This window comes from Alligator sinensis, unplaced genomic scaffold, assembly GCF_000455745.1.
Source record: "Alligator sinensis unplaced genomic scaffold, ASM45574v1 scaffold4_1, whole genome shotgun sequence".
NCBI lineage: Eukaryota > Metazoa > Chordata > Crocodylia > Alligatoridae > Alligator > Alligator sinensis.
In genome coordinates, this window is record NW_005841887.1 from 3,724,459 (window position 1) to 3,739,173 (window position 14,715).

General features: G+C 40.8%; 1 protein-coding gene across 3 annotated transcripts in view; it reads left to right on the top strand.

Annotated features, from left to right (window-relative positions):
- The window catches only part of SNX4 (sorting nexin 4), a 52,004-nt gene that overhangs the window by 13,436 nt on the left and 23,853 nt on the right, over positions 1 to 14,715 (top strand). For 2 of the 3 annotated variants that reach the window (XM_006017909.3, XM_006017910.2), the window contains exons 3-6: positions 4,230 to 4,368; positions 4,445 to 4,594; positions 5,904 to 5,951; positions 12,298 to 12,353. In XM_006017909.3, the coding sequence (XP_006017971.1) occupies positions 4,230 to 4,368; positions 4,445 to 4,594; positions 5,904 to 5,951; positions 12,298 to 12,353 (393 nt within the window). The remainder of the gene's footprint in view (positions 1 to 4,229; positions 4,369 to 4,444; positions 4,595 to 5,903; positions 5,952 to 12,297; positions 12,354 to 14,715) is intronic. The other variant, XM_006017911.3, reaches the window with a different exon arrangement.

Here is a 14,715-nt window from a genome sequence, read left to right on the forward strand (position 1 = left end):
ACGCCCAGGAAAAAGCCAACCTATTAAATAGGGGTTTAGGTTGTAGCCGTGTTGGTCTAAGGATATAGGCAGACAAGGTTCCTTGGGTGATTTTTGATATCTTTTATTAGACCAACCCAAATGGTTGGAGAATAGTTATTAAGCAAGCTTTCGGATTCAAAAACCCTTCGTCAGGCTCAGGAAGCTGCAGCAGTTGGTGTGTGCTCTTCCTGGATGGAATGAAAAGTTTTCATTTTCCAGTCAGGTGTTTTCAAGGCTATTCAGACATACAAAAAATTAGAACTCTTGGTTCCAAAATGATACCTTTTATCAGAGCAACTGGAAAATGGCAAGAAAAGTGTCCTTTTCTGCAAGCTTTCAGGAATCAGTCCCTTCGTCGGGCTTTGGAAAAAGTGTAGATGGTAAAAAGTCCCCATAAGTTGAAAATAAACTTCATTTTTGCACAGAGGGAGCTAAAGATGGAAGTCTGTCCCTCTGGGTCCATGAGAGTGTCTTTGTGAGCTGTGTTGAGTAGCTCTTTGTGTTGATCAGGTAGAATTCCTTCCCTGAAGGTGGTAGGTGGGGAGGCAAAAAAACTTTCTTGTTGTTCTGCAGTGAAGTTTTAAAATCCAAAATTTATTCTGTCTTCTAAATAGCCACATGTGCAAAGGAAGCAAGTGATGCTCCTGAGCCCTGTTTTGTAAGTAGACATTTGGAAATAAGAGTGAGTATGAGCTTTCTAGCAATACACTCAAAGAGAAAGAATCTAAGTTACGATGAAGCTGGCATTCTTCAAGCAGAAATTTGACCTCTGGAGCCATAGAAAAGCTAAATGCAAGATGGCTGTCTAATCAGGAAGCCTTTTTTTCAATATGGCGTGTTTCTTCTGAGGCTAAGTACACTTGGCTCCCAAGAGGTTGAACATATAGAGGTTCTGCTTTAGAGTGTGTGAAGTAATTTCTTAATACGAGTCTTTTCTTAAAGGGGCTAACAGGGGTCCACCAATGTTTGCTATAGATTCGCAATATATTGCTATCCCTCTTCCTCTCCCTGTTCCCTACCTGCCCCTTGCCCCCAATGTAGGTGTTGTGTTTGATCGGATGAAGACCCGGCATTTCTTCTAAGAGCCTGTAATCTCCCTGGATTGGATTGCAGCCATCCTCACTTCATTTTTCTGCAACATTGAAATGTCCTCTTGCTTCCAGGCAAGTCTTTTTTACGGTTTTGCTTTAGCCTGAGCTTTCCTTCTCCGTTTGCACCCCAGGCTGGATTCAAATTGCAGCCACAGTCCATAGACTAAATCAGTTTTGACCGTGTCACGTAATGGTCTCTGTGACGGTATCCTTGGAGGCCAATGATCTGTGAAACCAGTTTTTTTTTGTTTTGTTTTTTTTGGGTTTTTTTCTTCAAGTTTTAAAAATTGTGAATTTTGTTAAAGACTTCCAGTACTAAGTTGCATTAAACACTTTTAAAATGCCTGATGACTTAGTCCTGAACTACTCTGTTTCAGCAAGACAGCATTACTGAATCCTGTTGGGAATTTCTCCCCCATAAAGAGCTCAGCTCTGTACCCACAATTCACTTTTTTGGAAATCCATTTCCTGGGCTACAGTCATACTAATTGTCCTGCTTACTGGGTTTATGTACTGCCACTTTTCATCTCTGGCAGTAGCTCAGATATAGTTTTAATTAAAGTATTCTTGAAACAAAACTCATACCATAAAAATGATTTTGCAGCTTGCATATGGAGAGACATGCTTGCTCTGAGTTCTGCACTGCCTTTAGGGCTCTTGCAATTTAGGTGTGGCCTGGAAGTATATGGTCTTCTAGTACATTGTGGATGCAGCTGCAGCTTCTTTGAATCTAGATGGATTGTGATGCTGTGGTAATGTTGGACACGGCTGCAGAGTAATTTAGGCCTGTGTGTTTTGTGTGTTGTTTTGAATTTGGTGTCTGTTAGCAATATGCTTGTATTTTTTTTTTTTTTTTTCAGTTGGGTTCATCCAGGTTTTGTTTTTAATCAGCAGCAGTTGTGTGTGTTGGAATGTTTATGAATGGATTTTTTTTTTTCCTGTGTGTGATTTCAATTATCTGGGGCAAAGCTACTTGATCAAAAGGATGCTTTAAGCATTATGATTAAAAACATGATCCATGCTGAAGGGGATAGAATTGTTTTTAAAGCAGAAAATTGAGATGGCTCTTTATTTGTTAAGTCCATTTGTTTTAATGCAGTGTCCCTCATAAATATGGGGTAAAGATGAAACAGCATACAGAGCAAGGATGGGTTCGTTTTCAACCAGCATGTTTCAGGGTTCAAACACAGCTCCTGTAGACTTCTTTTCTTATGTCCCCAAAAGCTTGCCAATAAAAAGCTCATTAGGAATTTAGCCTCCTACTTTTTAAAAAGCCTGGAATTAGAATATGGGTGTCTGCCTTTGTTAGATCTCCTTAAAACTTTCTCCACAGATAGAAATAAGGAATAGCAGTAGGTTTCAAATTGACATTGCACAACTTGAAACTTGTTGGAAGAAAATGTGTGCTGTACTTTATTTTTGAGTACTGTGAAGTATTTACATTGGTAATCCATGGCAAAATGTAATTGAATTGGGTATAGGTGTACACTGGCAGGTCTCGGAATGTAGTTTCTGCCGGTTAGAAAAATGTAAATGTGGCCACTTAACAAAAAGCTGTGACATTTTTTCAGTCTACTGTAGTTTGGCAGGTTGAATGCCTCTTTCTTCCAGTGTTGTTCTCAGCATGTGCCTGTCCCAATACATGCTGTTCACAAGCTTAGCAAGCTGTCAATAATACCTTATTAGATCCTAAAATGTGTGGTTTTATTGCAACAGAATATCCTGTGTTATGTGTACTTAGTAAAATCCTCCTCAGCACACATTTCTTTCATTATTAATTTATATGCTTTTTACCCCCAAAGGATCCCAGATTGCTTTCACAGTCCATGGCAGTACCATAGTCCCTTAACCCAGCACTAAAGGACAGCTACCTCCTGAGACTAAGTAAAATAGCAGTGTAACAGTATGCAACACTATAGGGCAGTTCAGTGTAACACATGAGGAGTACTGTTTTAATTGAAAACGGTATGTACGATTATAATTGTATTGAGTTTGGCAAGGGGCACCAGCATACAGATCCTTACGTTTTTGTGAAAAACGTAGGATTTTTTTATAGTAAGGATCGCACTCCCTCAGTGGCACGCTTGATGGCACAATGTCTTATCACTATGCTGACTTTAAGGGAGTTCCCTTATTTACATCACTTCCTACTGAAACTTGGGTTTGGGGGGGGGAGGGGTTCCCACTAATGTAAATCCTTTCTGATGTTGAGCATCTGCCATGATGTCTTGAATAAATTGACTGATTAATGTCAAACCTGAGAGGAAACTGGAGATGGGTTCGTAATCTAATTTAAAATCAGCAAAAAGATGGCCTCCAAAAATATTATATATCAAGATTAAACAAAAGGTCTGCTAACTTATGTTGTACTCGCTTATCTTGCCTTCAGCTAGTCTGTCTGTTTGCACTGTGAACTCTTAAATCTCTGAAAATAAAGGGACACTATCCTGAAGCCTTGAATTAAAAGTTCTTTTGAATACTACACTTACTCCTAAGATCTCCCTAATCACTTATCTGATTTTAAAATTGTACTTAATTGGTATGTGTGGGGTTTTTGTTTTCTGCTTTGTTTTTTTTAAAGTGTTGTCTTTCTCCAAGTGCTGTGTGAAAATCAAACGGGGGATTCTACCTTAGTTGTAATTCTGACCCAGTGGCCAGTTAATTTCCAAGCAAGTGGGTTCAGCCCAGCAGAGTTTTAAGAGCCTTCAACTAAACTGAAGTCAATGGGAGATGAGGCTAATGTTCTTGGAGAATTGGTGCTGTTCTTTCCTGTTGCAACTAGCCACGCTGATCTGTATGGAACCGCTCTCGTGCATAATTGTTGGCTGGATTGGATCCTAGCTGCTGGCGAGGAGATGCCAGTTGTCCCAAATAAACTAGAAAATAAATTATTTTCTCCAGTATTTCAGTTACTGGTACATGTAGAAATTGTGGATGATGCTTGTATTAGGGATCATTTGGGAAAATTTTTTAGTTTTCTTTGTCAAATAACTTTTGTATCTTATTTCATTGAAGGATGTAGATGAATGTTAAATTTCTGCAGTAACTGTAACAGTTCTACTGATATTCTTACAAAAATCTCAGCAACATTCAGTTCTGATTTGTTTTATTTTTCAGGGCAGTTGAGTCCCAGACTGAGGGACAGTGTTCCCCAGTAGACTCCCTCTGGAGACGGTACAGTGAATTTGAGTTGCTGAGGAATTACTTGTTGGTTACCTTTCCCCATATTGTGGTCCCACCTTTACCAGAAAAAAGGGTAAGAAAGTTGAAACTATGCTTTGCTTTGCATTTATTACAGACTAGCTGTTCTTAACTGTGCTCTGCTCACACAGGCTGAATTTGTTTGGCATAAGTTATCAGCCGATAATATGGATCCAGACTTTGTGGAAAGACGAAGAATTGGATTGGAAAACTTTCTATTGCGTGTGGCTTCGCATCCCATTCTTTGCCAGGACAAAATATTTTATTCATTTTTAACGCAGGTATTCAAACTCCTTTTTTTTCCATTTGATGCTTTTTTATGATGTTTTAGTGACTAATTAACTCATAAATTGGTATCTGCTTTGCTTCTGGAAAAAAACATTGCCACACACATGACAGTGGTTTAAACGATCTGGCCTACTTTTCAGTAGGGCAAGGTTGGTTTTACAATATGTCTCGTTTTTTTTTTTTTTTCCAGTTTAGTTTAAACCTCCTAAAAATGAGATTTCCCTATCCCTGCAGGATTGTTCCTGAGATTAATATAACACAGTCAGGAAGTCTCTTTCCTGGAAAAAAATTAAATGTTTAGCATACCGTATTCTTTGCTACACAGGCTGCACTGGGTTCCAAATTAGTTTTTGGATGCAGTGAAGTCTGTTTAGTTTTTATGTGGCATTGGTTTTGACTACTTCATGCCTCATCCCAAGTGTTATTGTCAGGTAAATCTTGTTCTCTACATCCTGTACAGTTAACAACTTGCTGATACTCAGACCACCGCGTAAGCCCTGTTTATTGCATACAGGCCTTTTTCTGGGGGTTGTGACTAAAATTTCATTCTTGTCTGGGGCTTTTTTGTTGCATTAGAGGCAGTGGTTTTATAGTTGTTTGGGGGGAGGTGTTTCCTGTATTTACATGGGGCTGAAGGTAGTGATTATTTCATATGATATTTCATTTTCAATTTTAAGCTTTCTGTGACTTGGATCTCTTATCCATTTTGTAGCTTGCAAAATAATTCTCCAATCCATTTTGGTGTTTACATGTCTGAACTACTCAAATCCACTTTACTTTACTTTTCACTTAAGCTGTTTGGAGAAGTTGTCCACTCATTTGGTCTTGTTAGCTTGATGGTTATCCCTTCACTCCCCTCCCAATAGGAGGGGAGGTCTAAGTTTGGCCTCTGTCTTGCTCCTGGAGTTGGCAGTGTCTGGGAAGGATAAATACAAGACTGTCACTGTCTCTATTGGAGAATGAAAACAGCTCTTCAGATAAGGCTGTGATCTCTGCAGTACGCGGGATAATGCAGGCTACTGCTGGCCCATGGTGAAGCAGAAAGGTTGCAAAGTGGGCTCATGGGTAAAGTGAAACCAGTACTCAGAGTGATGTTACACAGATTCCAGTAAGACTTCCTTCCAGTAACCTGGCCGGGTGAGCAAGACTGGACCAGGGTTGGCTACTTGGTCTTTTCCATGTCCTTTGCTGGGTTCCTCCAGATTCCTTTCAGCCTTGAAATGGTTCTGTTATGGGATCTTGGAGTTGTCACACCAGGTTCTACAGTAAATTTATTTAAGTGAAACTTTTTCTTATTTCTAGGAAGGTGGCTGGAAGGAAATGGTGAATGAAACTGGATTTCAGTTGAAGGTAACTTTCCTATGCATTTATCAGGCAAAGGACCAAGACCTGTGAAGTAGCCTGATCACAATAAAGAAGCCTACTTCAGAGTCCACACAGACTTAATAACTTTAATATAAAAGACAAAAAATCACGAGCTCTTGATAGACAGTGGGTACAGTGTTTAATACTAAGTGTGACCTATAGAATTATGGGCCTGGTAAAATTTTAAAAGGAAACGAAATTGGTTTTTGCCAACTTGAGCAGTCAGCCTCTCAAAGGATGGCCATAAGGACTAGCTCTGACACTAGGATTATGAGATATAAAGGTAGAATGTACAAACAGAATAGAAACGGATGCCCAAAAGCTGAATGTCTTTCTGCCAGAGTAAGTAGCTAAAACGGTCAGATGGGAGCTGAGGCAGTGCCTCAGGGAAATGCAAGACTTGATTTGCCTAGGCTCATTCTGGATTAGTTTTATCTTACCTAATGTTTTTTGAGTCTCAGACTAGCTCTCTGGAATTATAATTTTGTTTTCTAAAATTTCTGTTAAGTTGTTTTGTTTTTTAAGTACAGTTTGAATCTTAAATTGTCTTGAGAGAGTTGCTGTAGTACACCCTTGAAGGGAAAGCATGATCTTCTGACTTCTCAAAGGAGGCACTTGGGGTATCTATCCTGAAAGATTTGGAAGGAACACGCTCCAGTGAAATGCTGCCTAGATACTGACTGTAGTTAGTAGAGGGGGAAGGGAAAGCTAATGGAAAACTGGTAGGAACAGGTGACCAAACTGTACCTTGCTACATTGGAAAAGCATTGGTATATAATAAGTTGTTGACCCAAGCTTTTTCGTGGAAGACAAATGTACCTGCAGGTACAAAATGACATGGTGTGTATGAATCTAGGCCTACAACTCAGCATTTTTACATGTGCAAGCTCCACATCACTAGGTACTTTGAAAAGTGCCTGGCGCTGCAACACTTGCAGTTTATGTAGGTGGTGAAATGCGTGTTGGCACGGAGAAAATGGCGGCAGTGCGCTTTTGAACTAACATACCTCAGAGGTATGTTAGTTACAAAGCGCACCGCTGCCACTTTCTCTGTGCCGATGCACACTTTTGCCACTTACACAACTGCACGTGGCTCAGCGTGGTGTGTGTCTGCTCCCGTGCAGAGCAGACTCAATTAATCGGGCACATCCGAGAACTAAAAGGTATGAGTATAAATGCCCAGATTTTTATCCTGTAGGTTTTTTTTGTTTGTTTGTTTTTTTTTGTTTTTTGTTTTTTTTGGTTGTTTAGAAGCCTTTCAACTGTGAGTTTACTGGAAAATGATAAGTACTGTCAAGAAGCGTGAAACAAAGTGTGATCTGCTTCTGTTAATCTTGAGGTTTTAACAACTGAATTTGAATTGCAAGGCACATCCTGTTAACAGTCAAATCCCATAATCCAAAACTACCTCTATGTGCATGTACGTGTGTTAACTCGCCATTACCTAGTTGCTGCAACGTCCTCCTGCCGTACTACCACGTCCCCCTCCTTCACTGCAACTATTTTATTTTTAATTTAAAAAATATAATAAAATAAAAAAGCCTGCAACACCATTGAATGTTAAAAATGCAGAAGCAAGGGCGGAGGGACAACGACTACGACTCTAAAGTAATATTAGAGTGACAGCGCAATGTGCCTTGAATATCACTTTCATAAGAATTGGAGGTGGCAGTTCTTTGAGTGTTTGCACATGTACACACCAACCAGCCCACTCAATGCAGGAATTCAGAACATGTTCCCTTCATTAGCGATTTATGCACGTGCCCTCTGCAGCTTGGCAACTCCGCTTCCCCACTGTGTAAAAGGTGGAGCAACCTCCACTGCCACTCAGTTTCTTCTCGGTGCCAGTAGCAGGGAGCCAGAATGAGCCTGGTGATAGCTCGTAGCCAGTGCTTCCTGTAATTCTCTGCAGGTCAGCATCTCTTCCACTTGGCTGCTCTGCTTAGTGTTTCTCAATCCTGATGACATTCTTCACCCCCATAATGGTCCTTCCCACCTGCTGCCACACGTTTCCTTTGAGCCATCTCTCTGTGCCCCAGCCCTCCTTGCTCTGAGCTTGGCTCTCTTCTCTCCATCCCTGTTTACCCTCACTGCCAAATTTGCCCCTGCGGATTGTCCGTGAGCCTGCAATTCTGCAGCAGACGGAGTAGATGGGTGAAGTAGCCCTGAGCAGGGGGGGATGGGGTGCTGCACATGCGTCTCCCTTCCTTCCCCGTGCTTTGGGAACCTGCAGCACAGCAGACAGATGGGACCATTGGGGGTGCAATAGTGCTCACCAGGTTCAGGAGCTGTGGCTGCAGATCTAGTTATGCCTCTGGGTGGCAGGTATGCATTTCCAGCTTCTTCTGAGGCTTGCCATTCTCTAGGTTTGGGAAGACCTTTTTTTAATTTTAGGCAAAATGCCTTTCTCAATCAGCCTGTCTCCCTGGCCTGTGAACAGTCCTTTCTCCTTACAAACTAACTTTTTGAGAGTTCATTTGTTCTCAGGCTACTGACTGTCAAAATAAGGCTTCAGTGAGGAAACAAGCTTTTCAAAATTAACGTTTTGCCTATTGCCTTTCAGTTGGTCCTGGAGTGTCCTTATCTAGATCTGCTGCATTGCTTTTCTGTTTGTTCTTTCAGCAGTCCCACGTTAAGTTAGACCAATGCAGTCCAATACAGGAAATTTGAATAACTTTGCCACAGATATGCAATAACTTTACCTCCCGGACCAGGTCACGTACAGTTTTTCTGCCACTCTTACATAGCAGCTCCTTGTCTGTCACAACAGTTTCTCGGAAAGTGGAGCATTGGCACTTCTGGAGCATGAAGATCCAGAGCTTGTGAAGATGAGAATAGTCTCGCTGGGGATTTTGTTCTTAACAGAGACTGCTTTGGGATAAGATCAAGCCTACTACGCTGGAGTCTTAAATAATGGACTCTTTCAAATAAACTTGTAATAAGATCTGTACTCACTGAAGCATATAGAGAACTCAACCGTGTAATGGAGAGTGAGATTTTTCCGTGCAACGATTAGGAATAGTGTAAATGTTTAGTGGAAAAAATATGCAGAACAGGAAGATATACATTCTTTATGGAAGAGAGGCTGGGTTCCAACACCCAAGGAGGGGGAGTCTGAAATTCATGCCTCTGATAGCTTGTGTATTCCAGAAAAAATCACCCAAGGAGGTGGAGTCTGAAATTCTTGCCTCTGATAGCTTGTGTATTCCAGAAAAAAAAAAAGTGGAGCCATAACAAATGGAAGAGTGGATTATTAAAAGAGAAAAATGAAACGTTTTAGAGATGCAAGTGTTTTCTGTACAATATTGACAAAAGCAGATATCAACAGCCTGGAAATGGTTCTTCTTGGTAGGTGTTTGAATTGCAAGAGTGACCACACTTTTAACTGATTGTCTTCTAGACTGGTCTATAGCTGTAACATCTGTTTGAGTTCAAGTTTCTCTCAAAAGGTGTCTTTGTACTAGTCCTTTTAAGTGTTTAAAAATGTGGAAACAAGTTCTGAATTGCTGAGTTAATAACTGAAAGTGCTTCACAACTTTCAAAGCATTCAGATAGTAAACTCTGCCAATTCAGTTTTGAATGACATTGCACTGTGGGAGCCTGTGTTGTGTATTGTTTTATTTTAATGGCAGCAAGGTCGGGGTGGGAATGGGGCACTTAATTGTATTGAATAGTGGAAAGGTATGGTGGAAAGCTTCTTTCATTTAGCTCCCAGGAAAAGCTCAAATTCAATCGTATACAATTGAAATGGGCCAATCTTCTTGTAAACTTGGAAGTGTGGCTACCGAGCTTAGCCACACTTCCAAGTAGCTGGCTCGTCTGCATTAAAATATAGGCTAATCTCTGATGGAGGCAGAAAGAACACAAAGAGCAACACAATACTGGAAATAAAGAATTCTGATTAGATGCTATCTTAGATTGTAAATGTAAGGTGTGATCAGCCCCATTTTTGCTTTCTAGCTGTCTAACTATACATGGCTGGTTTTGTTTCGGTATAGTTTCTTCCAGAAAAATAAAATGAAAATCTTGTACAATATCAGTGCCTGGAGCCTTGTGGTTTCCTTTTGTTAAACCATTAGAGTGTATTTTATATTTAGTTTCTCTGCTTGGGCAAAAACATTTGCTTTTGTTTTCAACACTAAGTACACTGACTTGATTCTCTGTAGCAGCCTACCATCATTCTTGGGGCTAGGATGTGGATCATCCTATAGGACTAAAAAGCAGACCCTGAGCCTATTAAGTGCTCCCCATGTTCTTTCTACCACATACTGAGCGGGATGGTTTCCAGCCCCAAAGTTTCGGCTGTGCTTGAACAAAATTTAGACTGCAGACATGGCAGTGAGCTAGCTGAGCAGATGCAAGTCCAGTGTCAAACCTGTGGAGTTTATTTTTTGGCCCCTTCTGACTAGAATTGCCACACTGCTTTAGTTTAATATTTATAGTGCAGTAGGCTTCCCCTGGTTGTGATCACATTGTTCCTTGCAGGCTAGGCACTTTTAGAGAAGAACCATATATGAGCCATGACGCCTCCCGTTTGTTATCTTTCAAAACAAATTGATTTTAGTCTCTTTCAAACTGGTTACAAATGAAGTGACTGGAGGGAGACTGAGTTGTCAGTGTCACTCTGGGATGTTGGGACTGTTTGTAGAGGTGCCTCCTGGCAGGTAACCCCCCCCCCCCCCTTCTTTTCACCTCTTGATTTAATGCTTTTATATGATCTCATTGGTAGCTATTCACTCCAAGGCAATAGCCAAGTTAGTCTTAATTGAAGTCTGGTACTGTGCATGGTACTCTACAGAGTTATAGCAGTCTCAGCCTTAAGAATCTTAGAGTGAAATTCAAACATGGATGTTATATAGACACTGTGCAAGAAGAGGTATCAGTCTTATGGCAGAATTTAGTTGAGAGGCTTCTAATGGAGAACATGGGGTTCAGTGCTATAAAGTCTTTGTGCCAGATGGTACAGTGGTGAATTGTCACAAAAAGCTGCTGCTGCTTCGTGTGTCCTCTCTGAGATTGATGTAAATTTAGCAGAATTTGCAAATTCATTAGAATCTAACAGGGCCTCAATGCGAGCGCTTCTGCTATGGCTGCTATAGGTGCACTAAGCAAAAGTAAACTAAGACCACATTGCAGGGTTATTTTTACTTGAATTCACTCAAGATGTTTAATTAATTTTAACATTCTTGAAGATCGGGTGAATGCTTAGTAAGCACTTTTGCCCAAGCACTGTCTTTGTTAGGTACGGTGTCTTGCACAATGGAGCCTCAGTGCCTGGTATCCAGAGGCATAGCAGGGCAGCTGCGACACACGGGTCAGCAACTGCTGTGTTAATGCCAGTGGTGGTGATGTGGTCAGCTGCTATTTTCCACCCCTCTTCCCCCACGCATACAAAAAGGCAGTGCCTGAGGCTGCTTGCCCGATGTCCCCTCCACTCATGGTTATGCTACTGTTGGGACCCACAGGTATTACTGTAATATTAATGCTAAATGAAAGGATGTTACTCTATAAATAGTAAATTCTACAGTTTTAAAAAATTTAACTACAAATGCAAGAACCGGTGTCTGAGGATTGCATGCTTCTGTTGCAGGCACTGGTGAAGTGACTTTTTTGTGTTTGTGGATATAATTAAAGCAACTGGCTGTCATTAAATAGGTTACTGAACTTTTTTAGTAATGATCCAGAATAGCAGATTCCTAGCTATTAAAAAAGAACACTGCAGTGAAAGCTGGCTATATATAATGTATATAATATACATACACCTCTAAAGAAACTCCTAAAATGAGAGAACACCATATATTTGAATTTGATTTCACTGGGGAACTGTTTCAAGTAATGCAGAGCATATAGAGGTCACTTCCACCATTGGTTTTATTTGGTTTGAAAAATATATAAAATAGCTTGTCCATATGGTTTTATACCTAATTGCATCATCTGAAAAGAATGTAGTATTGTAGATCTTAATTTTATGGTTTGTGTAACATTTTAAGAAGAAACATTTTTGCTGGGATTTAGGATTATACTAGTTTAATGATACTGGATTTTGTTTACTTACTAGTTTGCAAAATTGTTTGTCACCTAGTGATGGTTTTTTCCTAAAAGCAGCCTGATACTAGTTGCTTCACTTTCCAGATTAAGGAAGTATGCTATGAAGAAACCTTAGTTCTCCTATTGTCAGAGATAAGAAATTGTTTGTCACTGAAACTTATATTTTCCACTTGAAATATATAATATAATTTTAAGCAAGGGGGGAGGGAATAGTTTACAGTGTGTGTTTGTTTGGTTTTTTTTAAACGTGTGTGAATGTAATACAACTCTCTCTTTTTTCTAGGCAGACTCCAGGTTAAAAGCTCTTAGTGCAACTTTCAGAGTGAAAAACCCAGACAAGTAAGATGATTTTTTTTTTCTCCCCCTTACTGATTTGTAGCTACTGGCTTGGATGGCAGTATGTTCTGTATACTTAGCAAGAATGAAAAATTTAACCATACAGTGTAAATTTCGTTAAGAAAGGTCCGATAAAGGACAGTGGAAAGCGCCCAAAAATGCCGTTTCTTTGAAGAGCAGGACATTCCTCACCTGAATAGTTTTTTAAAAAAGATGCTGATTTAATGTTTGCAAAAGCTGGATAAAGACCTAGTCTTTGGAGCATGATTAACTGTGCCACAATGTGTTGTTGCACAACTGATCCACTTCACTGATGTCTACCAACATTGCCAGAGCCGTTGTCCCTGCCCCTCCTGGGGCTTCAAGCACCTGATCCCACAGGGAAAATGGCTATGGGTGCTGTCTGATTTGGGGCATGAGTCTGAAAGTGGGGGAAACCCTCTGCTTCAGGCACGCTTGTGTCAAGGCACAAGGGAATCTCCCTGCAGGAGATTCCTGCAGAGAGGCCTTCGAGGGGAACGAACTCTCACTGGGGATCTCCCCCTCCATGTTTGCAGACTGGGCATGGCAGCATGATAAGCATGCTGCAGGGATCCCTCTGCATGAGATTCTCCCAGCATATGTCTGCATGTATGGAGGGGGAACTATAGGGATTCTTCCCTCTGCATTTGCCTACTGTGCCCCTTTCCTGATGGGTCTAGCTTGGATCCAGTGGTTCCTTGAGCCACTGACTCCTGCTCAAAATTTGGTTTGTTTGTTTGTTTTTTTTGTGGGGAGAGGAATAGTTTACAGTGTGATCCATAATATATGTCAAGTTCCTTTTTTCTATTTTGGGGGCGGAGGCGGTGGGGTACTGGCCAGGCTTCTTAATCTTTGGTTGATTGTTGGTTTCTTTTGGGTTTGTTTGGGTTTTTTTGCTTCTGTTTTTAAATACGTGAAATACCTCGGCCACTTATGTATTATGCAGTTCTCTAATTCACTGCCCTTGCACGTACTTATCAGAATGTGAATTAAAAGGATGGCCATCTACACCCCACTGTAGACCAGTGACGATAATTGTTCTTTAGCTATAGTTTCTCTGCTAGTTATGAAAGACATTACACATATAACCTATAATGTAGAAGACGCTCCTTTTAGACATGGCAAGATTATGGAAATGTCTTTACAGGATTATGGCCAGTGTCTTTACAAGAGATGTCATGAGAAGCAATTTTCTGTGGGCAGTCATTTTGAACCATTTTGGGGCAGGGGAGTTCTTAATTCTAGCTCTTGAATTCTTAAGTAGAAAACTAAGTTATCTGACTTTTTAGCAGAACCTGCTGTGTGAACATCGGGCTACTTGAGCATGCTTGCAGATGCTTAAATTAATTTGATTTAGAAACTTAGCTGTAAGTATCCATTTGAGGGGGGGGAAATCTGGACATGCTTTTTTCCATACTAATTATAATTGACAGATCATTCAGTGATTTGTGTTCTATTCCTGGCTTTTACTCTTGGTGGAATAAATGCCTATGTACCGTGTAAGGCTGCGAAATAGAGAAACTTGGCCTTTGATATTTGTATTGAACTGCTGAACTGCACCAAAATAAATATTCAACTTTTAGAGATGGTATAGCAAGTCATTGAACAGATCTGTGCCTGGAAGCAGCCATTAGGAGACTGTTGTGACATTTTTAGGGTTCTTGAGATGCCTGGATATAAGGCCCCACATATTAGCATTGGCAGGGGCTGCTCATGATGAGCAATTTTAACTGATAATTGAGGAATAAAGTAACAAAATGGTCAAATAGAGGCATGACACAGGAGGTGAAATCTCACTGGCATGTTTGGTCCAATTCCAGCAGAAAACATGATCGGTAGGAATGAATTGCATAAGGGTTAGACTTTCTGATGGCTCCTGTATAAGGATTATGCGATATTAAGTGCACAACTGCTCTGAGTTCAGTATTATATATACATACATACATACATACATACAGCAAGAGGGCACAGCAGCCCCCCTGGCTCTCCAGGGACCTAGCAGATCTCCTGAGGCTAAAAAGAAAGGCCTACAAAGGGTGGAGGATGGGAGTCACCTCCAAGGAGGATTATTCTGCACTGGTCCGGTCCTGTAGGGAGCAGACCAGGAAAGCCAAGGCTGCAACTGAACTCCAGCTAGCTTTGAGCATCAAGGACAATAAAAAGTCCTTTTTCAGATATGTGGGGAGCCGGAGGAAAAGCAGGGGCAACATTGGACCCCTGCTGAGCCAGATGGGGCAACTGACAACTGACGCCCAGGAAAAAGCCAACCTATTAAATAGGTACTTTGCGTCAGTCTTTCATCAGTCCCATGGGACACCCATGCCCGCTACAGGGCCGGGAAGTC